General features: G+C 43.8%; 1 protein-coding gene across 1 annotated transcript in view; it reads right to left on the reverse strand.

The window, feature by feature from the left end:
- The window catches only part of CACNG3 (calcium voltage-gated channel auxiliary subunit gamma 3), an 82,871-nt gene extending 75,739 nt beyond the window's left edge, over window positions 1-7,132 (reverse strand). The window contains exon 1 of the mRNA XM_058570577.1: window positions 6,922-7,132. Within this exon, the coding sequence (XP_058426560.1) occupies window positions 6,922-7,132 (211 nt within the window). The remainder of the gene's footprint in view (window positions 1-6,921) is intronic.
- Window positions 7,133-24,271: the final 17,139 nt, after the last annotated feature.

The following is a 24,271-nucleotide window of genomic DNA, read 5'->3' on the forward strand; positions in this document are numbered from 1 at the left end:
GGAACATGGGCTGACTCTCAGCTCCTTCTTGACGCCTAGGCCAGGCAACTCTGTGCAGCGCAACATCTTCATAGACGTCATGCAGCCCTGGCTAGTGTCTTGTTGCTTAATAGATTGCTTTCTTGGATAGGCTACTGACAAAATGGCTCAAGTTCAGCTATCCACCACCAGACCCACTCAACTCCCAGAACCTCCCCATTCCAAACAGGCTGCCTGATTACCATTTCCTCTTTCAGCCCTGGGGTTCCCCCCAACTCCCTGGCTGAGGTGGGCACATGAGAAGATGAGCAGTTGTGCTGCCTAAGCAAGTGTCCAATCCAGGAACGAGACTCCTGTCGCTCTTTCTTCCAGGCGCCCCCAAGCTTTGTGAATGATTCTTCTTGGAGCCACAGGGAACTCACTGAGGAACTAAAATATTGGGGGGAAGGTGAGTAGTGGTATAAGAAAGCTAACTTATCATTTGTCTTAGCAAATGGCTATTGTCTAGAATGAATCAAGAACAAATGGTCCACATATTATTTAGAGGCATGAAGAAATGAAGGAACCACGAGAAGAACTAAAACAGAAACAGAGTTGAAAGTGCTTGCTACTTGTGTTTCCCCATTTTACAGGTGAGGAAACTCTTGCTCAGAGGTTAAACAACTTCCAAGGTTTCTCAGCCAGTAAAGGGCAGGATCCAGGTAAGAACCTAGGTCCACCTGACCCCAAAGCCCCTGCTGTCATCCAACACTTTCTGTGGTCTCTCATAAATTATTAAAGGCCCGTTTGAAAAAGTGGACACTGGCAGGGTTGTGGAAATAAGGGAAGAAGAAAAACAACCTTAGAGTTTACTAGGCTTCTCTTTAATCTCAGAAACTTTGGTTTCATTGAGGGTACTTCCACGTGTCAGAGCATAATTTTCAAATTGTTAGAAATATAATTCTCCCAAAATATACAGTGAGCTCATGTCAAGTTTTATTTAACTCATCAATGAGGGAACCAGCAGAATGACAAAGCTGGTTCAAAGAAGGATTTTATATATCTTTTTCGGTGAAAAACTTCCAGAATAAGATTGTTAAGTTAGATATAAAATGGATTAATGTCCTAGAGGGTGGGCAATAAAGTCACAACATTGAGGTTATCTCCTCTAATGAACAGAAATCATTTGCACCTCTACTGAACAAGCAATTTATGTGTATCTTCCCAGGTTTTCTACACACAAACATCTAATTATACAACCTGCCCCAAATCTATAATAAAAGCAAAGTCAAACGAAGTTACATTCCCCTAGAGAATCAAATGACCTCTTAGGTAAGATTGTTAGACACTGCTGTATGAAAACATTAAAAGCACACAATCATCTTTTTGCCTACTTTCTTTTTTTATTTTTTTCTTGATGCATGCTAGTAACCCACACTGGCCACCCATGCTAATAACTCGCACTGGTCACCCAACTTCGGAATGCAGATCACTTGCCTTTATTCTAATCCAGAAGATAAAATTTCAAATGATGAAACGAACGAAAGTATTTTTAAGGCATCTACTTCCTAAGATGGATAGAATCCTTGAGTCAGAAGGTAGAGGGCTGGGTTTGAAGTAGAAAGAAGAGAAGTAGGTCCTTTCCACCAGTGATGACACAACTATGAGTAAGGTTCAAAATATTTAACCACCAGTAGGACACAATACCAGTCAATCAGAATGGATGGGTCCATAGAGCTGGAGCAAGATAGCGGTGGGGAGCTGGTGAGGGACTTGGGCCAGATGCTATTTACCAACAGGTAGGGAAGTATTTCAACATTTTAAGAACCAGTATGGGTATACGGACATGTTCTGGCTGAATGTTAATCGTGCTCACACCCTTACCTCTGCCACCTTCCCCATCCTGACCTGCCCCACAGACACAGTCATGGTCACTCACCCCCACCTTCCCTTGAGATTCCAGCTCATTTCTCCCTTCTACTTTCCTCTTGGGCTTTAGGGGCAAGGAAGAAGGGTGCAGGGAAAAGAACAGGGAGAAGGTCAGGAGTAGGGAAGAGAATAAGAGAGTTCTGATGCATTCTGCACCCATGTCTAAGGGAAGGAACAGCACTAAATCTAGGACTATAGATCTAGGGATATAGCAGTGCCCCCAACAGACAAGAATCTCTGTCTTTGTTGAGTTTATATTCTACCGGGGGAGATAGGAGATATGAAAAGTATGAGTTAATGTATATGTGAAAGCACCTAGTGCTGGGCTTGGCAATTGGGAAATACACACCACTGTTAGGACCTTCTCTCCCGCTTGTCCTCAATCACATCTTTCAGCTTCCCCAAAGGCTTCTGAGCACATAAATAAAGCTGGAACCCCATCTGGCTGAAAAAGTCAACCATCTGGAGATTTAGAAATATGGGGGAACTTCTTCTAATGACTGGATATTTTTTTCAGTTTTTCAGCCAGATGTTTGATGTCACCCAGGCCCATCTGTAGCAGAAATAGCAGTTTATTGAATCTCTAGTCTATAGTTTTAAGTTCCCTGTCCTAAAATCCTAAATGGGCTTTCTTTTCTTAGTAGGCATTTTTCTTAATGAATTGAAAATTAATTGTTGACTAATGAAGAGCAATTCGGGAATCAAATATGAAAATATCAGAAATTTGGATTAAAAAGGCCTTTTAGATAATTTCCAGGGTTCAAAACTGGCAGCCCATGGGTCAAGTTCAGCTACAAGGTGAGTTTGGTTTGGCTGGCACTGTGGTTTTAAAAAGTTGGATTAGTTGCCCACATTTTAAAAATCAAAATTCTACATCTGGCATTTTAAAATTTGGAATATTGAGCCAAATTTGACACACATTTCCCCAGGGTAAAAATTAACTCAAGCTAAGTAGTAGTTGTCCCTTAGACGGGGCTGGCGCTCTCCAATTTGCCACAGTTCCCGTCATTCTCTATTGCCCCCATATTGAGACCAAGTTTCATATATTTCTCAAAGACACGGTTACTTCTCCCCCTTAGAATTAAGAGGACTGTGAAATGCTTGTTTCACACTTTACATTACCTGCCTAGCCCACGTGAACATTTGGATTTGTTACTTCTAATCTTACGTGAAGCCCTCATTTTAGAATTGGGTAAACTGTGACCCAAAGGAGGAAAATAACATGCACAATTCACATAACTGTTAGTGACAGAAATGTGATTAGCGCCCAGGGTTCCTTGCTACTAGGCCAGTGGTTTTTCCACCATCTAAACACATCACTTTGATTGTATCTAGGACTTCGAGAGGTCTTCTTAATGAATCGCATATTGAGCATGTTCTCATTCAAGCTCACGTGCTGCCATTGGAAACGTGCAGGTTGGGGCACCAGTTTGTGAATGCCTCGCGTGCTTTCCAGACAATGAGTCAGGCATTCCTTTCGGTTTCTCGGTGTGGGTGTCTCTACACAGGTCGATTGTTTTTTCATTCAAAGCGTGTCCTTTGCTGCCTCTGAGTTTGTGCCTGTCTGGTGGCTCCTGCACCCCTGCAGACGCTGCACAGGCGTGCTGAGTATTCTGAGCTCTGGGGCTTCCGAATGGAAAAACCCATGTGTCTGGGCATTCTCACAAGCTAATGTTTGGACCAGTAGCAACCTACCCACTAGAGCATGAATTAATGTTCTCTAGCAAATTCTCTGAGGAGCAACATGACTTAGGTGAAGTATTGCCTACTGGGTTTTGGTATGTGGCCTTGGGCAAGTTATATGACTTCTCCAGGCCTCAGTTTCCTCATCTATAAGAGAAGGCTAATAATAATACTTACATCATTGAGCACCTTTGAAGATGAAAGAGTTAATTTTTCAAAATTCTTAGAGCAGTCCTTGCACATAATAAGAGCTAAATAGAAATTACATTCTGGTGAGTTATAGAAATGAAACATCCATCTCTCATTTGAGTGACGTGATCCTTCTTAACACGAGGTCATTCTCAGGCCCATTGTAAATGCTCAACGCATAGTGGCTTTAACATCATAATTGCTTGGAGCACTTCTAGAAAATTCAGATTCCAGTGATCCACCGCAGACCTATGGAAGTAGAGAATCTAGTAGTGGGGCCTGATAATCTATTTTTTAAAGCTCCTCATGTGATTCTGATGACTAGCCAAGTTTGGAAACAATTGATGTAGTTTTCTTATACTTAAGTATCTTTGGTGGTGCAGAACTCTTAACCTCTTGAAGCTTCCCATTCCACATTGGATAGTCATTTACATTAAGGTAAAATGTGTTTCCCCTAGCTCCTCCTTCTACCCCCTTAAGGCCACACAGAACATTTCGAATCTCTTTTCAGTATGACAACCTGTCAGATATTTGCAGACAGCTGTCTTGTCCCTCCTAAGCATTGTCTTCTTTTAGACAAAATAGCCCCATTCTCTCATGGCTCTTTAAAAAGTATAGATGAATGGACTCTTCCGATTTGATATCTAAGAAAATTGAGCTACAAGACCCCCAGTATCCTTTGGCACTTAGAGGACCAGAAAAATGAGGATGTTGAGGCTCTGGGAGAGAGGAGATATTGAATGAAAGATGGCTATACACCTTCATTCCAGCAGAGTATGGATGCTGCCTACGGCATGTGTCTTCTCATGCAGAAATCAGAGGCTCCTGTTAATTCCCTGAACACTCAATGTATTCAGTACCTGAGGAAAAGTCTTGGCCTCAGATTTCACCCAGGCCCTTGTAGCGTTGGTTATGTGGGTGTACCAATAGCTAAAAAATCATTGTGATGCGTTAAAGTTTATGCATCTTACTGTATCTAATACTTCAAAAAATGGAAAAATAAAAAATTAGCTGGGCCAAATTGCATGGAGACTGCAACAAATTTTCTCAGAAGAATTCACATGACCAAGAACATACGACTCTAAGAGTCATCCAATTCCTTCTTGATTCAATTTCTCACTTCTCCCACTAAGCCCACAGAATGGCTGAGTGGGATTTCAATTCCTTGTACAGTCTGTGGGTGTAGGACATGATGTTGGAGAAAAGCGAAACCATCAGTTGAGAAATTCTGAGGAAAGGTTCAGGAATTTTAGGCCCTAATGCGGGTAGCTGAAATTGGTGTTTAATTGTGTATTCCCAGGTTAATTTCATGAGGCTTAAGAATTGGAAATAACTAAAACATGGTCTACATATGTGCAATTTTTGGCTTGGGAGAAGCCTCCGATTTTTTATGCCATCCCTAGAACCACGTAGGCCTCAAGTCATCCACCAAATCACAGCTTTACAAAAGATAATTCAAGTCCTTATTGCCAATATAGGAAAGGGAATTATGGAATTTCCCTAAGGTAAATGACTTCACCATACCCGATCACAAATGATCACAAGCATTAGATTTTTGCCAATGTTTAGGGAAGAATTATTCTAGAATTTCCATCAGTACACTGGATACAACATGAGCTTTGGATAGTGCTAATTCAAGACCACCTATTCCAAACTAATCATTTCCCAGACTAATAAACCGAGCGTTAGAGAGGGTAAATGCCTTAGCCAAGATCACACAGATGGTTTGCAGCATTACCCAGGTCTTTCGACTTCAAGCAGTGATCCTCATTGCATTTAAAGTAGTTCTGTCCCACCTGGGCTTCCCACCAGTTGCAAATTTGAGTTGCAAACAGAATCAATTGTAGTAGTGCTATGGTCAGGAGAGCAGTTGTTCAGAGTGTCAGGACACGGGAAGAAGGCCAGGGAATGATGCAATATTAACTAGCAAGTGATGTCATAGCATGACTTCCTAAGCGATTTACATAAATGCAAGTTCTCAAGAAGCCCTCACAAATGCCAGCCAGTGGGATGCAGGCATGGAGAACCAATGACAAGCAGGGGACGGGAGCATATAGAAAACCCAGGCTGCCATGCTCATCACTGTGACAAGCTTCACAGATTCCTCAGAAGCCTGAGCAAGCTCCCTTCTGCCCTTCTAATCCACTGTCTTCTCTTAGGCACATAGGTTCCCAAGAGCTTTGATTTTCTTCTCTATCTTTCTGTTTCCTCCCACTGACATCAGGCATTGCTCAGCGATGCTGAGAGTGACTCCTGGTGTAGTGAAAGAGAGTTTAATAGAGAGACAGGCTATCCAAGAGCTTAACATCTAAAACTGGTCTTTTCCTCTCCATTATAATTTAGAACAAATCCTCAATTTTAAAAATTAGAAGCAGTAAGCTGCAATTCTTGGAGAATCCATCTCATGTAAATATCAAGGAAATACATTTCTTGGGTTTGGGGGATGATTTAGGAAAGAAGACAGGTAGATTCCAAGCACCAAGACTTCAGTTTTGTTTTGATCCTGAATAGTGAAGCATGTTTTAATAAGGAAGTTTTCTTAAAATGTGTGTGTGTGCATGTAGGGGTTCACACATGTTAGTCTAGAACTGGTTGGCAATGGAAGTTCATGCAAATATCTAGTTAAACCAATCTCAGAAGAAACTGATAAGACTGTGTTGAGAAATAAGGAAATAGCTCAGAGTGTGCCAGTCTAGGTTAGGGACTCTCATTCTCTCTCCACCACCCCTATCTCTCTCACTCTCTGTCTCTCTCTCTCTCTCCCCCCTCTCTCACCCTTTCTCTCTCCCTCCCTCCCTCCCTCTCCCACTGAAATGCAATTTAAGCAGAGCCAAAGACCCCATCACAAGCCAGAGAACAAAGCAGTTTATAATATGCCTAGGGATTTTGGATTTGAAGACTTTCTCAACTGCAGAGGCTGCCTCGAGTGCCACAAAATCGCATCTCATGAAGCTTATACAAAAAACAATCAACAAGACCCAATCCCTTCATCCCACACAGTATTCATCTTGCTGGGAACAGTCTGGACATCTGCACATTCTCAGCAATAATTTGAACAATCCTCTTTCCTCATCACTGCCTCCATCTCCCCAAACACCCACTGGGATATCAGAATATCAGAAACTGGATTATTTGGGACCATTGAGAGGAATTTGTAAATACCTTCTAGGCAGCAGGTCCTCCACAGCCCGGAATGGGTCATTACTTCTTCATTCTTCCTGCTGGTTTCATTATCACTTGTAGATTTAGTCCTGCACACACCTCTGGAATATAACCAGTAGTCCGTGCCCACTGCAATGGTCATTAAACTAAAAGCTGCAAAGGCTCCCACAGTGGTGATCAACATCTGGATACCTCTGTCACACATCCTCATAATTCTTCATGGTACTCTGGACGGCTGGGGGTTGGAGGGGGAGGTTCAATGCCGGAGGGGAAAATCACTCTGCAGCTGGGTAACCTAGGACAGGTGCTTCCAAAAATCCGAGTCTCCTTTTGTCAGCATCCACAGGGACTTTGGAAAAGCTGGGATTTCCTGTCTGGGGCTCTGTCCTGTTCTCTGGATCGCCTATGGCCCTCGGAAGGGTGCAGGCTCCAGGGGGTTGGTCCACATCACTGCTGCCTTCTGAGGATCCCCGGGTTCCTTTCATTCCTCAGGAGCTTGGTAAGGATGAGGGTCCGTGCAGGGCATGGCTCCGGAGCCTGAAGATGCCAGCTCGGTTTGAGATGCGCCTGGCTCCTCACAGCCGGAGACTCAAGGCAAAGAAATCCAGAGAGGTCTATGTGTGCGTGTGTGTGTGTGTGTGTGCGTGCGTGCGTGTGTGTGCGAGCGCGTGTGCTGGGGGTGAGGGCGGATGGCAAAAAATAGCACTGCTGGGAGGCGAGTCGCTGAGAAGAGTGTTCATTGCTTCCCCAGCCTCCCAGGAAAGCTCTCCGCCTGCTCCCGACACCCCCGCTCAAACCGGAGAAAAGACAGTCTTGGGGCGGGGGCCGGACGGTTTCACTGGCGAGCAAAGGTCCGCGGTGCTGAAGGGACAGCTCCCCGCCTGTTGCCCCGCCTCCGCCTTCCTAACGCCCAGGCTCTAGGTCCATGGTGCTGAAGGGACAACCTCTCTGCTGCTGCTGCTGCACCCCCGCCTTTCTAGCGCCCCGGCTAGAGACCTGGGGTGCGGCAGGGTCAGTCCTCCCCCGCGCCCCTCCCCCGTCCCTTCCCAGGCCAGCCAGCCGGCTCGGCTCTGCCTAGTCAAGCCCACGCTCCGCGCAAAGTTTCGGGAGCGCAGGGCAGTCAGCGCCCCGGCTCCTTGGCGCTGCAGCACGACTCTGCTCCTCCGCTCCCGGAAGGGTTAAGGAAAGGGGAAGGGGAAAGAAGCCCGCAGCGCACTCTGGCGCTCTGTCAGCTCCCACCCAACGCGGCGTTTCCCCCCCACCAATGAGCCAGGCAAGTTTGCCTTTTGCCACGGGCGCCGCTGGAGCCCACTGGGGAAGACCGAGTCTTCTTAAAGGGACCGGCGACTCCAGGCGACGGTTCTCTGTCTCACTTGGGCGGGCAAAAAGTGTTATCACAGGCGCGTTGTGTGTAGTCTATCTCAATTTGGTTCCCCAGAAAACAAACCAATATGTCTACCCTCCTTTCTCCGGAGCTCTGGTTTACACCGGAGACAACGTGCTCAGATCAGACCCGGAACTGTTCATGTACATATGATCATGTATTCCTAAAAGACAGAAGGAGCTAAATGTATATAGACTCTGTTGCACCCATATCAGAGATTTGGGGCAAAGGGATGTGAGATATTGGTCTCTGAACTCACATGTATTTTAACATCCCCACATTTGGGAGGGTGGGTAGGGTGATGGATTCAAGGTGGGAGAGTCACCAAAAATGTCAGATTCTTTCCAAAGATCCTTGGGATGTTCATTTGTTAACATCCTTGTCTAAGTTAGACTAGGAGGCAAGTGAAGTTAGGTCTGCATTCCTTGTTACTCCAAAGTGCAAATGCCGTTGCACACCTGAAAGCTAGAGAGACTCTCTTTTGGAAAGAGTCAGTGTTGCAAAAGATCAGCATTTAACCAGATTGTTATTACTATGTATTCTGGCATCTGGGAGCACACACTGAGTTGACTAAGGCCAATCCACAGAATGCCTTTATTATTATTTTTTTCATACAGCGTGACGGAACACACACCCAGAGGCTGGGAATTTGGAATCAGGGCTGTTTGAGTTGTTTCTGCAGTCCCTGAGATGTGTCCATAACCAACTGTCATCCTTGAATATAATCAACTGGAAAAAAATATAATGGAAGGTAACCTCAGACACATATAGACCCCTGGTGCCTTCTCTGGCTCTCTGCCTGAGAGATGCTTTACAGATGACTGAGTAGCAGCAACGTATTGAAGAATTCTCGAATGTAGCTCACAACTTCTCGATGACTTTGCTACTTTTTCTTTGGTGTTAAATTCACTCGAAGATTTGGTTCTTGGTGTTAGATATACACGCATGTGCATGCATAGGTTTGAATATATAGTCATGGTGTGATTGTGTTTGCATGTTTACCTGTGCTGTGTTCAATCTAGTTATGAGCTCTGAATGCCTGTGAATTTGTTGTAGAAGTAAAGCAGGTATGTACATATGTGTCTGTACCTGCACGCAGTGTTGTGGGCCACGTGAATACGTTTGCTACAAAACCATAGCTGTGTGCCTGTGTGGGTGTACATGCCTGTGTATAGATATACTGTAGGTTTGTGCACCTAGATGCATTTAATTGCATACGCATGTGTCGTGGTTCACAAACATTGATTTATGAGCAGGAAGAAGAAATATTGAAAATTTGCCACATAACCAAAATGAAACAGATAAACTTGGGAGGAGAACCACAGCCAGCCATACTCCTGGAGAATGACAGGAAATGACGGGGCAAGGTGGACAAGGCCTTCTGTGAGTTACTTAAGTGTTTTTTTCTTTCCTAAAAAGAAAACTTGCTTCTCAATAAAATGTCCTTGCTTGATTATTTATTCATTTATTTATTTATTTTTAAGGAAAAGCCACATGTAACATGGAGGTGAAGTTGGTCTTTCCTGGGAGGGATTATTAAATTAGCGAAATTTTCCTGCCCCTTTCAGAAATTTAAATAATATGATATAATTAACAATGACCCAAATAGCCGTTCAAGGATCTGTTTATTTCTTCCATTACTCCAATAGAGGTGAGAAAGTTCTTTTCTCAAAGCAGGACTGTGTTGGTGGAAGGTCAATGGGCTTTGGGCCTTAGGGAGAGTATGTTCCAGGCACTCCCTTCACCAGACCCACAGTAACACAAGAGCAGCTCCATCTCCACCTCCTCAGCTCTGTAACGTAAGCCAGACAGACAAGGTGTGGTGCCCAGGAGGTCGCAGAACCAGAAGGCATCAGGTATCCAGGCAGGACAGCGCAGGGTTGGGGGAGAGGGTCAGGAACTCAGGCGATGAAGGTGACAATCCTGGGTCAGGATGTGGACAATTTTTCTGAAGGAGAGAAAGGGACACATGTAACAAGAACAGAGCTATCTGCTGAGCCTTTGACCTGGTGAGGCAGGATTATCCTTTGCAACTCTGCCCAGGGCCGAAGCTGATCACAGAGTGTGGGAAGTCCTGAACCTGCATTGGGAGCAAGTCAGAACACCTGACTGGTGGGTGTGCGGAGGCAGGGCGGCCGTCAGTCAGTTCCCGATGGTGCCTCCCCACTTACTAGGAGGTGACCTCATCCTTTCATTCAATTGAATGTGTAGGTGTGTGTACACAGGTGCGTAGAATCGGCTTCTAAGCCTAGATATAATTGCTCATTTTCGCCACTAGAGGGCTCTTTCACCAGATCAGTCAGGGACCCAAGAGATTCAAAGCACTCTCTCTTCTTTTAGTGATGGAGCCAGGCTCTTTCTGTTTGCTGACGATCTTCTCTGATCCTGCTTATGTGGCAGGAGACTGGGAGATATTCAGACAGCTTGAAACTCACGTTTGAGTCTGTTATTAAGGCTTCTCCTTCTTCTTTTTTTCTCCGTTGGACTCTTAGCTATTAGGGTAGCTGGCATGGTGCATCTGTGCTTTTTTCTGTTCAGTCTATCCTATATCAGAGTTAGCCTCACCTCAGGAGGGGTCAGTGCCCCTGAAAGTGATGGTGTCATTTAGGAAGGAGTACTGACAACTGATTCAATTCAATAAGCGCTTCTTGAGTGCCTACTATGTACAAGGCATTCTGATTAGCACTTTGGAGAATACAAAGGTGTGGCTCCTACCCCCCAAGGAGCCCATTATAGAGTAGGGGATATTTTGTTAGCACATTTTGGCTGTAAATATCAGAAACTCACTGGAGCCAGTTTAAGAATTTTGGGGGATTTGATATAAGGATATGGTGATGTTTCAAGGAACCTTCTGGCAAAGACACAATCAGATCTCAGCAAGGAGCTGAAATCAGGAAATAAAAGCCATTGGGAGTCTTGACAGTCACTCCATTTTTATCTCTGCCTCTTCATATTTTTAGTTGAAAAGATTGTTTTGCCTTCGTTACTCTTCGATTCTCAAGAGGAAAGCTAGATTTTGAGTTTTTATGTTTTCTCTATCCAAGAGACTCACTCAGACTAAACTTGGCAGTTTTAGTCTGAATTCAAAGTTTCCAGGAGAGACAAACTGATTGTGTCATGTGCCACTTCCGGGCCCAACCAGCTGTGGTCACAGAGTTGTGTAGCCTGGGTTGTGTAGTACAAACATAGCTATTGGGACCAGCCCCTGTGAGTTGGGGAAGGGAAGATAGTTTCCAGAGTAGGAGGAATTCCCAGGACACCTCAAAAGACTACTACAAAAAGTCAATGTGATTCACTTTTGGAGCCGTTCCGATGATGCCCATGGGCTCAGCAGTAAAACATGATCATAAATGAGAAGACAACACGGCGGGATTTAGGGGCTCTGAAGATACTGGAGCCCTCTGCTGGAAGTGGACCTGGGCTGGGTGTCAGTGGTACCAAACCAGTCTCACTTTTGTCTATGCTCTTCTTCCAAGGGACATAGGTTAAAAGAGAAAACCTCTTCTGAGGTAAAGGCACCCACATGGGTGGAAGTTAAGGAGACGGTGAAAACCAAGCAGACATAGACCGAGTGGTGTAGTGCCCGCCATCTTGTAATTCCCCCTTGAGGTTTTCACATGGTCTGGTTATTAGTTTTCTACTTTTAGATGCAGCCTATAGAAAAAGCATTGAAAACAAAATATGGCTATAAAACCCATCCTCTTATTATTATTTAAACTTCAGCCTTACTAACCTTCTTTCAGTTTTTGAAACTCCCAATTCTATCTCACCCAAGTGCTTGCAAGCTCTGTTCCTATTGTCTAGGACAGAGATAGAAGCTGTACAATGAAGGAGGGGAGAGATGGTAGGGATGCAACATCCTGATATTACAAAGGGAACAGCAGAAACACTGTCTGCAGTTGGTGAAAGGAAAGCTAGAAGTTTGGGAACGTTATTGAAAGTTACAAAGAAAGCCAATAGACGAACTGAAAATGTTATACAACTAGGGGTGAAGTGAGCTAAAGTAAGACAGCAGTAACTGTGGATACCTTTGGGGAGAGGGACTGGAGTGGGACCAGGACAGCTGCTTTTCAGTGCAGCCCCTCTGATCCTATTTGATTTTTTTAAATCTTCTGCATGTATACTTTGATAAATGTTTAAAGTCAATTAAAAAATAAATGAAAACAGCCTGCCACCTGTCCATCTCTCCCGGCCACCTCCTGCTTTATCAGCATAGAAATGCCAGGTGTTTCCTGTGATTCAGCCATCTATTCTCTGGGCTTAGAATGCTCTTCCCCGAGATGTTCTTCTAATAAAGAAAATTTATTTTGAAATAATTTTGAATTTACATAAAAGTTGCTGCCACCAGATGTTCTCATGGTGCAATCCCTCACTTCGTTCATATCTCAGCTCAAATGTCACCGTCTCTGAGAACCCTTCTTTAACTGCTCCAGCTAAAGTAACACCCCATACTTCTCCCTGTGCTCTCACTCTGCTTTGTTTTTCTCCATTGCATTCACCAGTATCCGACGTGTATGTACACACATACGTACATACGTATGTGTATATGTTTTGGTGTTTATTGTCATCTCCCCAACTAGAGCAAAGAATTCCATGAGGACAGGTGCTTTGTCTTATTCACATGTAAATGACAAGACCCTGAAACAGTGCTCAGGATACAGCAGGCACTCAATTAGCATTTGATTAATCAATTAATCGCATAAATAATGATTACATTTCATGCACCGTGATGTGCACTGGCCAGTCAATAATAAGCAAGAAAGACATTGTTCTTGATAACGGAACTCTCAGTCTAATGGAGAGGACGGAGATAGTTGAACAACCAAGAACAACTGTAGTTCTTGCTACTGGTACCCCATAGAGGCTCAGATTCCCTTTCCTGGATTGGTGCATTTGCACCCCCAACCCTGACCTCCCCACCCCCTCTGCCTGCCCTCAGCTGCCCCTTCTTGGGAGAGTTACTCTCAGCTGATAGAAGCTACGTCCATCACCCAAGGAACTACCCACCCTTAGGGGCAGCCAGCAGTCAACGAGTGGCTGAAACAGGAGTGCAAATGGCTGTCCTCCCGTCAGAGGCAGGGACAACTCTATGGCATAATTTATGCTCCAGAGTCGTCCATGGATCAGGCAAGCCTAGACTGTACCTGGGATCACATCCTTGTTGACTTTGTTCCCTTCCCCTGTGGTCCTCAAACTTACATGTGCATCAGAATCACTTAAAAGGCTGGTTAAACAACAGATTACTGGGCTCCACTCCCAGAGTCTCTAGGGTGGTTCTTGAAAATTTTCATTTCTAGCAAGTTCCTGGGTGATCCTAATGCTGCTCCTCTGGGAAATCATAGGTGGAGAATCACCGACCTTCCTGATGCTGTTTCCCATACTCCCTTAGAGGTTTTCCCTCAAGATCACTCCTTCTCTGAGTCAGGTGCACCCGAATCCCTGCCTCAGGCTCTGCTTCCAGGGAACTCTAGCGAAGATAACAAGGAGGGCTGGTGAGCGCTCCGCTGCAGGAAGTGTAGGTCAGGGACAATTAATATCATTGAGGGTCATCGAAGAAAGCTTCACAGAGGACGTTCCATTTAAACTGAACCCTTAAGGATGAGTAGCCAAGGGAAGAGCAGGGGAGGCTGTGTTCTAGACAGCTGGACTAGCATATTCAAAGCACCCGTGCATGATGAGTTTGAGGGATGAATGAAGTTCGGTATGGCTGGAGTGTAACGTGGAGTTAGTGTGGCAAACTCTTCACACTTGATTATTATGTACAGATTATGTTTGGCCATGAATACTCTTCTAGAAAATATTTGAAGCCAATTAGCTTTTTGGAGGAACTGTATTGCCGAATAATTCCCAAGCTTGATATGTAGCAACCAGTGACTATTAAACCCCTAAACTGGTAAACCCCTAAAAGATCCTTGAGCCCAATAGGAAGCTTGTCCTCTCCCAATTCCACCTCAGATGAGTTCAGGGAGAGAGAGGGACAAAGAATATTCCAGAGGGCAGATAGAAGCGTGATGGAAAGTAATAGATGAGGGAGTCCATCCTTGCTAGGCTGGAAACTTCTTCCATTCTTGTGAAAGGGAAATTTTGTTATTCCTGCTCAGCTGAGTTTGGTCATTTCTATGAACCTGTGGATGCTGTGTATACCTCAGTCTCTGCTTTTAAAAGGACCTCTTATTGGCTATCCGGCTCCATCTGCACAATTGAATAATGGGTGTGCTGGTAACAAGTAAGCTGTCTCACAGTTTATGGATGAACCTTGGAGACATTATGCTAAGTGAAAGAAGCCAGACACCAAAGAATGAATGTTGTATCATTCCACTTATATGAGGTACCTAGGACAGGCAAATTCACAGAGACAAAGTAGATTAGATGCTGTCAGGGGCTAAGAGAAGAGGAGAATGAAGAGTTATTGCTTAATGCTTACAGAATTTTTGTTTGGCGTGATGAAAAGTTTTAGAAATAGATAGTGGTGATGGTTGCATAACATTGTGAATGTAATTAATGCCACTAAATTGTACAATTAAATGACAAATTTTATGTTATATACATTTTACCGCAATAAAAACATGGAAGAAAATATTATTCTGTGGGATTTCTGTAAAATCTCCTTAAGGGGGTTGGTGGTCAGACTTTGCTGGCACATGTGTGTTGACTTTTGTTTTTCCCTTTTGTCCCGCCTGGAACGAGAACTAGAACTCAATGCTGGAGTTCCATCAGCCATCTTGTTACCATAAGGTCTCAAGTACATGTTTAGGATGGCTGAAAATAAAATAAAATCGAAGAAGCCTGGGTCCCTGATAGCATTATGGAGCCACCACCCCAGGCCACGACTGCTTATCTCTGAGGTTATTTTATTACATGACGAAAATAGACTCCCTAATTTATTTCAGCTCTTTTCAAGTTTAGTAGATGAACATAAATCCCAATTTATAGAGACAAAGAGAAGTGGAATTAGAGAGGTAGTCTATTGGTCCTGAAGCTTCTAGTCACAGTTGACAGAAACCCAATTCAAAGTGCATAAAACAAACAAAAACAATCAATCAGTGCATGTGACTTAAAAGTGCAAAGTGACTTAAAATATACTCGTGAATGACTGGGTCCAGGGCTTCAAACAGTGGCTCCCAAGATCTGCCTCTCCATCTCAGCCCCGTCTCCCTCTGCTCTGGCTCCGTTCTCAGCCTGCCTCTCTTCTTAAGTACCAGGAACTCCTGGCTTCCTTCCTACCAGCTGAGCAACCCTACACAAAAGAGGACCTTTCCCTGTCAACAGTTTAAAAAAAATGTCTTGGGGCTGGTTTCTCATTGATCCATTTGGTTCGTGCCTATCTGAATCAATCGTGGTGACCAGGAAATGGGATTCATTGATTTTTAGGTCTGGGCTATCTTTCCAGCCCCAGACACTCAAGGGGGAAGATCAGCCTCACCTTAATCCGTGTGGACTGAGAGTGGTAGAGAGCTAACTCTTTAGAGGAATTCAAGGGTGCTGCTACCAGAAGAAGGAAGTAAAAAATAACAGATGTTCACTGTGCACTAGAGATATGTAAATGCCAGAACATGCAGGTCCTTTTAGCTATGTTAGATCATTCAACAAATAGCTATTAAGACCCACTTGTTAACCAGGCCCTGCTGTAGGTACTGAGGATTCAGCAGTGAGCAACACGGGTTCCCTGCCCCTAGGGAACTTACAATGCACGTCAGAGAGATAGCCAGTGAACCTGTACCCAAACAAACAAAAAATGCAGGACGTGATAAATGCTGTGAAGAAAATAAAATCGGGTAATGTGGTAGGTTATGAGCAGAGTTGGTGGTGGAAGATGGACTGCTTTAGGTAGCTGGTCAGGGAGGGCATTCTGAGGAGACTCTGAGTTGAGAAGTCAATGGCGGAAGAGGAGTCAATCCTAAGAGGATGTAGGGAAAATGTTCCCAGCAGAAGGATCAGTGGGTGCAGACGCCCTGAGGTGAGAATGAATGTGGCTTGTTGAAGGACAGAAAGGATAGTGTGGTGGGAATCTTACGAACAAGAGGAAAAATTATAGGCAGTGAGGTTGGGGAGGTGGGCTGGGGCCAGATTATATAGAGCTGGTAGGCCAGGTAAGCAGAGATTGGGTGTTCTTTAACAATGTGATGCCATTTTACGATTTTAAGCAGGAGAGTAACATGACCGGATCTATACTTTGGAAATTTCCCTCTAGCCACTGAGTGAATAACAGACTCTACAGGCACAAGAGTGAAGACCAGGAGACGAATCAGGAGGCTGTTGCTTAACTCGGGTGGAGATATTGGCGCCTTGGACTATGAGTGTTAAGGAATACGACTTTTTCCTGAGGGTGGTGGGCAATGTTGAGAGGCTTCAGCAGGGAGTGACATGATAAGGTTTGTATTTTTTTTAGTGGTACATCAGAGCCTTGGCTCCACTCCACGGAGTAGAAATCGTAGCAGAGACTAGAAGATGGCAAGAAAATAGCAGAGTCCTTTGGCCCCAAGCTTCCCCAGGGCATTTGCTCTCCTTTCACGTTCTAGGTTGAGGTATGTGGGAGGGGGGCACTAGCCTTTCCCCAAGACCTTACTACGGGAATCAGACTCAGGGTAGAGACCCCCAAATGGTGTCCTGGACAAACTTAGCCAGGAGAACTGAGAGAAAAAGCCTTTGCTCTTCTCTAATTCAGAACAGGTTTTGAGAACAGAAGCTTATTCCATGGAAGCACCAAACACTGTACTTGGTACATGGCAGAAAGTGCTGGCAGAGATTATGGGGTTTGGAGTCAGTGAAACCTAGATTCAAGTCCGGATTACATCACTTGCTGTACGACCTTGAGAAAATTATTTAACCCTTCTGTGTCACTCTTTCCTCATAAATAAAATAAGGATAGTAATAGGACCTACGTCTTTGGTCAATAGGACCTTCTTATTGTATAATGAGGATTACATATGATAAAACACATAAGTGCTTAACACAGTGCATGGCACGTATGAAGTGCTTGATAAATGTCAGCTGCAGCTATAAATAAGACAGTGATGCCAAAGAAGCCAGCTCTCTTAATGAGATTTATTTTAATCTGCCACCTTCAGAATAACAAACGGCTGACTATTATGTGGTTAATCACTTTCCATGAGACTTGTGCACTAGGAAAGCAAAATGACCCAAGAGGCAGTTAGAGATGCAAAAACTGTCTTTGTTGAGAAATGAGATAAACACCTCAATAGACAACTAAGAGGCTTAAAACCACTTTGGACACCTTCCTAAAATCAGTGGAAAAGGATGTGGTTTAGGGCTTTTCCTGTTGGCTTAGAATGTTGGTCAAAGCCCCAAAGCTGAAAACAATAAGCATGAAATATTCCCACATTCAGAGCCAAAGAGCTGCCAAGTGACTCCCCAGAGCTCATGAGGAGATGGCCAGACAGGTCCTGCAGTCCTCCCCCTGATGACCCTCAACTAGACTGTAGGGACTGAAGATTAGGGTTCAATGGGGGGAGGGGCAACGAGTCGGGAGCCTGGGGGATGAAGGTGTTTTGGCTCTTCTTATCCCATCCCCATGGTGGAGGAGGGGGTGTCTCTTCCCCACCAAGCCAAGTGAGAAGAGGTCCAATCATCCAATTGGAGGGATTAGGGAGCTGCAAGAGAGGAGACTGGCACCTCGCTCCCCGGTCAGTGCTTGCTGAGCTGTGGAGATCCTACCCTGGCCCCTGGAACAGCGCTGGGCCAGAACGGAGCACCTGGAGGGAGAATTTGAGAGAAACTGACATATTGTCTGGAGTTTGGAGCATGCATGAACACATGAACACTAGTGCCAGGTACTCGCCTGGAGAACTGTGGAGGCAAGAGGCTGCCTGGAGCAGCCCTCCATTACAGGGTGAGGAGAGAGGGCATCAGGGAGGCAGCCTCACTTCCCAGGGTTTGGTGTTGCAAAGATGCACTGAGTACCATGTGGGTACTGAGGGAAATAACAGATCTCAAGTTCTCTTCATGGGCTCATACTCACGAGAGAACAGCATTTGGTTGTGAGCAATGCATAGAGCAGCAGCAGCCAAAAGAGAAGCACTGATGGTACCATCTAAGTAAGAAGACATTTGCCTTTTACCTTCTACCCACCTCCCCCAGCCCCAGGGGAGCCAGCAACAGAGAAGGAGGAGAAGCAGAGAAGGACATCCCAGCCTCCTCCCTCTCCCGCTGCAAAGCCTTCCACTCATGGTTAGGCTGGGGCTGGAGACAGGGAAAGACTTTGAATTGACTGTGAGGTTGAAGTTTTGATTTTGACTCAAGTGGACTCTAAAAACCTTTTCATTATTAAAAAAATTCAAACATGTATCAAAGTGGGGAGGCAAATATAATGAATGAACAGCCTTGTACCACTCATCACTGGCTGCGACAGCTGTTGACTCATGGCCAATCTTGTTTCATCTCTATGTTCTATTAATGGCCTCTCCCCACAGGATTATTTTGAAGCAAGTATCAGATACCATATTGTTTCTGGGGTAGGCTTCTAATGTCTGCAAGTGAGTGCTAATTACAAAATTAAGGTTCTTAACATTGAAATTGACCAGGAGACCTTGAATTCAGCCCATTGTTTATTTTTATAATCGCTAGAACATAAAGTTCCATGAGGGCAGAGAATTTTTCTATTTTATTCACTGCTCTATCTTATAATAGCACACGACTCATAGTAGATGCTTGATGAATACTTGTTGAATAAATGAGTGAATGAATGAATGATTTTATCAAAATAGCCCAGCTTTCCTAACTCGACAGCCAAGTGCAAAAGAATGAAAGTAGACCATTATCTTACACCATATACAAAAATGAACTCAAAATGGCTTAAAGACTTGAATGTAAGACCTGAAACCATAAAACTCTTGGAAGAAAATATAGGCAGTACACTCTTTCACATCGGTCTTAGCAGTTTCTTTTTGAATACCATATCTACTCAGGCAAAGGAAACAAAAGAAAAAATAAACAAATGGGACTATAGCAAACTAAAACGCTTCTGCACTGCAAAGGAAATCATCAACAAAACGAAAAGACAACCCACCAACTGGGAGAAAATATTTGCAAATCATATATTGGACAGGGGTTAATTTCCAAAATATATGAGGAACTCATACAACTCAATAACAAAAAATGAAAAACCTGATCAAAAAATGGGCAAGAGGATATGAACAGGCATTTTTCCAAAGAACATATACAGTTGGCCAACAGGCACAAGAAAAGATGTTCAACATCACTAATTATTAGGGAAATGCAAATCAAAACTACAATGAGATATCACCTCACACCTGTCAGAATGGCTATAATTAACAAGACAAGAAATACCAAGTGTTGGAGAGGATGTGGAGAAAAGGGAACCCTCATACGCTGCTGGGGGGAACACAAACTGGTGCAGCCACTATGGAAAGCAGTATAGAGATTCCTCAAAAAATTAAAAATAGAAATACCATACAATCCAGCTATCCCACTACCGAGTATTTATCCAAAGAACATGAAATCAACAACACAAAGAGATTTATGCACCCCTATGTTCATCGCAGCATTATTCACAACAGCCAAGATGTGGAAGCAACCCAAGCGCCCATCAACGGATGAATGGATAAAGAAGACGTGGTATATATATACAATGGGATACTACTCACCCATAAAAAAGACAAAATCATGCCATTTGCAACAACATGGATGGACCTTGAGAGTATAATGCTAAGTAAAATGTCAGACAGAGAAAGACAAATACCATATGATTTCACTTATATGTGGAAGATAAACAAACACATGGATAGGAGAACAGATTAGTGGTTACTAGAGGGGAAGGGGCTGGGGGGAGGACAAAAGGGGTAAATGGGCACATACGTATGGTGATGGATAAAAACTAAACTTTTGGTGGTGAACACGATGGAGTCTATACAGAAACTGAAATATAATAATATACCCCTGAAATTTACACAATGTTATAAGCCAATATGACCTCAATAAAATAAAATAAAAAATAGTCCAGCCTTCCTTTAACATAACCCGAGAGGTGCTCAGACTGAGGTAAAAGATAAAATCTTATTTTATCTTACTCAATTGGTTTGCCTCAGTGCTGACCGAAGGACTTGTGAGGGTAATTGTCTCTTCTGAGAAACAGTTTTCAAAATGATTCCAGATGATGGTGTGGAGGTCGCCTCTCCCTAAATCCTGGGTAGGTTTACCCTCTCCAGGAGAACTTGCAAACTGGCGGCTCACAGGTTTGTTCCGGTCTGCTAATGTTTTGTTTCACCCACCTCGTCTTACAATTTGCATTGCACTGAATTGATGTGGGCCCACATTCCCGCCACGAATCGGTTGGAGACAGTAGCATCTGTGCCCTTCAATGAGGCATGCCTGCTTCAGTTTCCTGCAGTCCGCAGCCCTCTCTGTGATCTCCCGCCTGCGTCACTCCTAAGTCATCTGCTTGGCTCCAGTGGGACCCCTGGTTTACAACAAAACAGAGACGTGGGAATACAGATCCGCCAACTGCCATATATCTCATCCACGAAACCCACTGGGCCCACTGCCGTTCCTTGACTAATTTTTCAAATTTTCCCATGGTTTTGTATCTCACTCAGACACTTTAACTCTTTTGGAATCAATTTTTTGGCCGTATATGTTTTCCCATAATATAATCTGTTTCACCAAAATTTTCTAATTTATCAGTATGAAGTTGTGCAGAATATTTTCTTGTATTTTTAATTTATTTTCCTTAACTGGATTCTGATTTCTTATTCTTAATGGTGACTTGTCTCTCTTCCCCTCCTTGATTAGATTTACTAAACATTTATTTCTTTTTTATTGCCCCCCAACACCCACTAAAGAGCCACTTTTTTTAATCCTATAATTCTTTTCTTCTTTTTTTTTTTTTAAGGAAAATTGGCCCTGTGCTAACATCTGTTGCCAATCTTCCTCTTTTTCTTTTTTCTCCCCAAAGCCCCAGTACCTGGCTGTGTATCATAGCTGTAGAGTTGTTGCTCTTCTATGTGGGATGCTGCCGCCGTACGACTTGATGAGTGGTGAGCAGGTCCCCGCCCAGGATCTGAACCGGCGTACCCCGGGCCGCCCAAGCGGAAGGCGAGAACTTACCCACTATGCCACCAGGCCGGCCGCTAAAGATCCGCTTTTGAATTTTGTCTTGTCCGTACCATACTGAGTATAAATATTTTAAAGTTTCAAATATATGGGTGGCAGCCTTCCATAACTTCCAGCACAGATACAGCTTAGCTTCTAGTCTTTAAGACACGTGTGTGTGTGTATATAGTGTGTGTGTATATATAGTGTGTGTGTATATATATGTACACACACACACACACACATATACATATATCTTAAACAGGGGAATCTGGGAGAAAGGAGGAGTAGATGTTAGATGCCTGTGATCAAATTACCTTCTTCCTCAGAACTTTGTCTAGATCATTTATTAGTTTTAATTAACTTTTAAATTATTTTATAGTCTTTAATCAATCTGGAATTTACATTGATGTATAGTATGAAATGAAGATTCAATTATGCTTTGTTTATCTCCCCCCCAATATTAATCAATTGTCCCAGTGTCATTTATTGAATAGTTCTTCTTTCTCCATAATCTCGTATGACCCCCCCCCTTTTTTTTTTTGTGAGGAAGATCAGCCCTGAGCTAACATCCGTGCTAATCCTCCTCTTTTTGCTGAGGAAGACCAGCTCTGAGCTAACATCTATTGCCAATCCTCCTCCTTTTTTTTGCCCCCCACAAAGCCCCAGGAGACAGTTGTATGTCATAGCTGCACATCCTTCTAGTTGCTGTATGTGGGACGCGGCCTCAGCACGGCCGGAGAAGCGGTGCGTCGGTGCGCGCCCGGGATCTGAACCCAGGCCGCCAATAGCGGAGCGCGCACACTTAACCGCTAAGCCACGAGGCCGGCCCGCCCCTTTTCTTATCTAATAAAGTCAGGTATGTGAAAGATTGTCTCAGAGCTATCTGTTCTAGTCCATTGATCTATGTTTCACTGCTTATGTACAATGCTCTTGCAACCCTTGAAACTTTACAGTCCATTTTAATATCTATATTCAGCATGTCCCTTAATTATTCTTCGCTTTCAAGTTGTTCTTGGTTATTCTGCCCATTCACTCTTCTAGTTGAATTTTAGAATCACTTTGTCAAATTCTCTCCCTTCCCACCAAAGGAAAACAAATATAAAATTAATTGTAGGTGCATTTTTATTAGAATTGCATCAAACCTATATATTTATTTGGGAAGAACTTAACGTTATTAAATAATCATTCTTTAATTCTATTCATCTGATCTTGTTTAAGTTCCCTTGATGAACTTTTGTTATTTCTTCATATATGTTCTGTACACTTCTAGTTCTGTTTATTTCTAGGCAGGGACAGTTTTTATCCCCATTTTTGAAGTGAAGAAATTAATTGTTGCTCAAGGTCACACAGCTGGTAAGCGGTGGAGAGCGGATTTGAATCCACATCCACCTGATGATGGAGACTGCACTCTTAATCGTATGCTACTTTATTTAAGATCATATTATACTTTGAAAGAATTTTATTAATTATTTTCCAGAAAAGCATCCATTTCATCAAAATTTTCCAGTTTGCAAAGCATAGAATTGCACATGGTACTTTCACTTCCTTTCTTAACTTCTTGAGTTGGATGCTTATTTCGTTTAATTTCCTCCTTTCTTATTTAATTCATGGAAACCATTACGGTTGCCCTCTACTTTCCCTGGCCCTGCCCAGTCTCTCTGCCTGAGTTCAGAACCTCATCATTTTGGCTCTTCTGCATACTGTCACGCCTACCTCCTGTTGCTGGAGTAGGAAGATCATCACTCTGGGTAGACAGCGCACTGGTCAGGCCAAGGGGTTCAAATCTGGATGCCAGGGTTTGATGTTCAGTTCAGTTCAGGGTTATATGCTTCAGCTACATACTTCTCAGTCTACACGAGGAGCAGAGTCTCCCCGCCCACCTGTCTCCCCCTTGGTTTGGTCCATGGAACAGCCAGAAATCACACTTTTTAAAAGTTGACCAGCTCATGTCACTACGCTATTTTTTTTTTTTAAAAAAGCTTCCAAATGTCCCGTTTTTCTTAAAATAGACACACATTCTTCACCTTGGTCAGCAAGGCCTGTGTGGTCTGGCCTCAGCCTCCCCCTTTGCCCTCATCTCATAGCCTGTTTTTTCTTGTTCGCTTCCAGGCTGCCCTCTTTTTTTGTTTCTGGAATGTGCCAAGGCCTTCTCCTAACTCTGGCTTTCCTCTCGGCGTTTCTGCCACCCAGGAAGCTCTTTCTCCAGGATCCCATAGCATAGATCTCACGGCATGTGCCTCAGAGACCACTTCCTCAGAGGCAATTGGAGGCAGCTCCTTAATTACTGCGGTCTCGTCACTATTTCCCTCTCAGCGATGATCACCATCAGCAATGCTGTTCTTTATTTATTGACTTGCTTCTCTGTTTACTTATCGCCTATCTGCTGCACTGGAGTCTGGGTGCAAGAATCTCACCCGTCTTCTTCCCCAGTGTCTCCAGGACCTGGCACCGCGTGTGGCACATCGCAGGAGCTCAATGAATAGATGTGGAATCAGTGAATCAGTGAAAACCTGGCCTTGCTGCACCCCAGCTGTGTGCCTCTGGACAACTTGACTCCTCGAGCTCAGTTCCAAACCTGAAAAAAATGACAATACCATGGGGTGTTTTGAACGAAAAAATGAAAATGGAGGTAAAGTCCTTAGCTCTCTGTGTGGCACATACAAAGTCACAAGAAGCAGTAGCATGAATTATCATCATCATCCTGATTATTTAAATCTAGAAGCACCGTTAAAGGCAGGTAGAGTTACCCAGACAAGATTTTGTAGGATTGGAGTCTACTCAGTTTAGAGTCAAGTCATACAAGTCGAGCAGCTCAGTTTTATTTTTTATTTTTTTGCCAGGGCCCAAGGATTGATCATTTTTTATGGGACTGATTCACCCTAACTGTTCCTAATG

Source organism: Diceros bicornis, chromosome 26, assembly GCF_020826845.1.
Source record: "Diceros bicornis minor isolate mBicDic1 chromosome 26, mDicBic1.mat.cur, whole genome shotgun sequence".
Taxonomy (NCBI): Eukaryota; Metazoa; Chordata; class Mammalia; order Perissodactyla; family Rhinocerotidae; genus Diceros; species Diceros bicornis.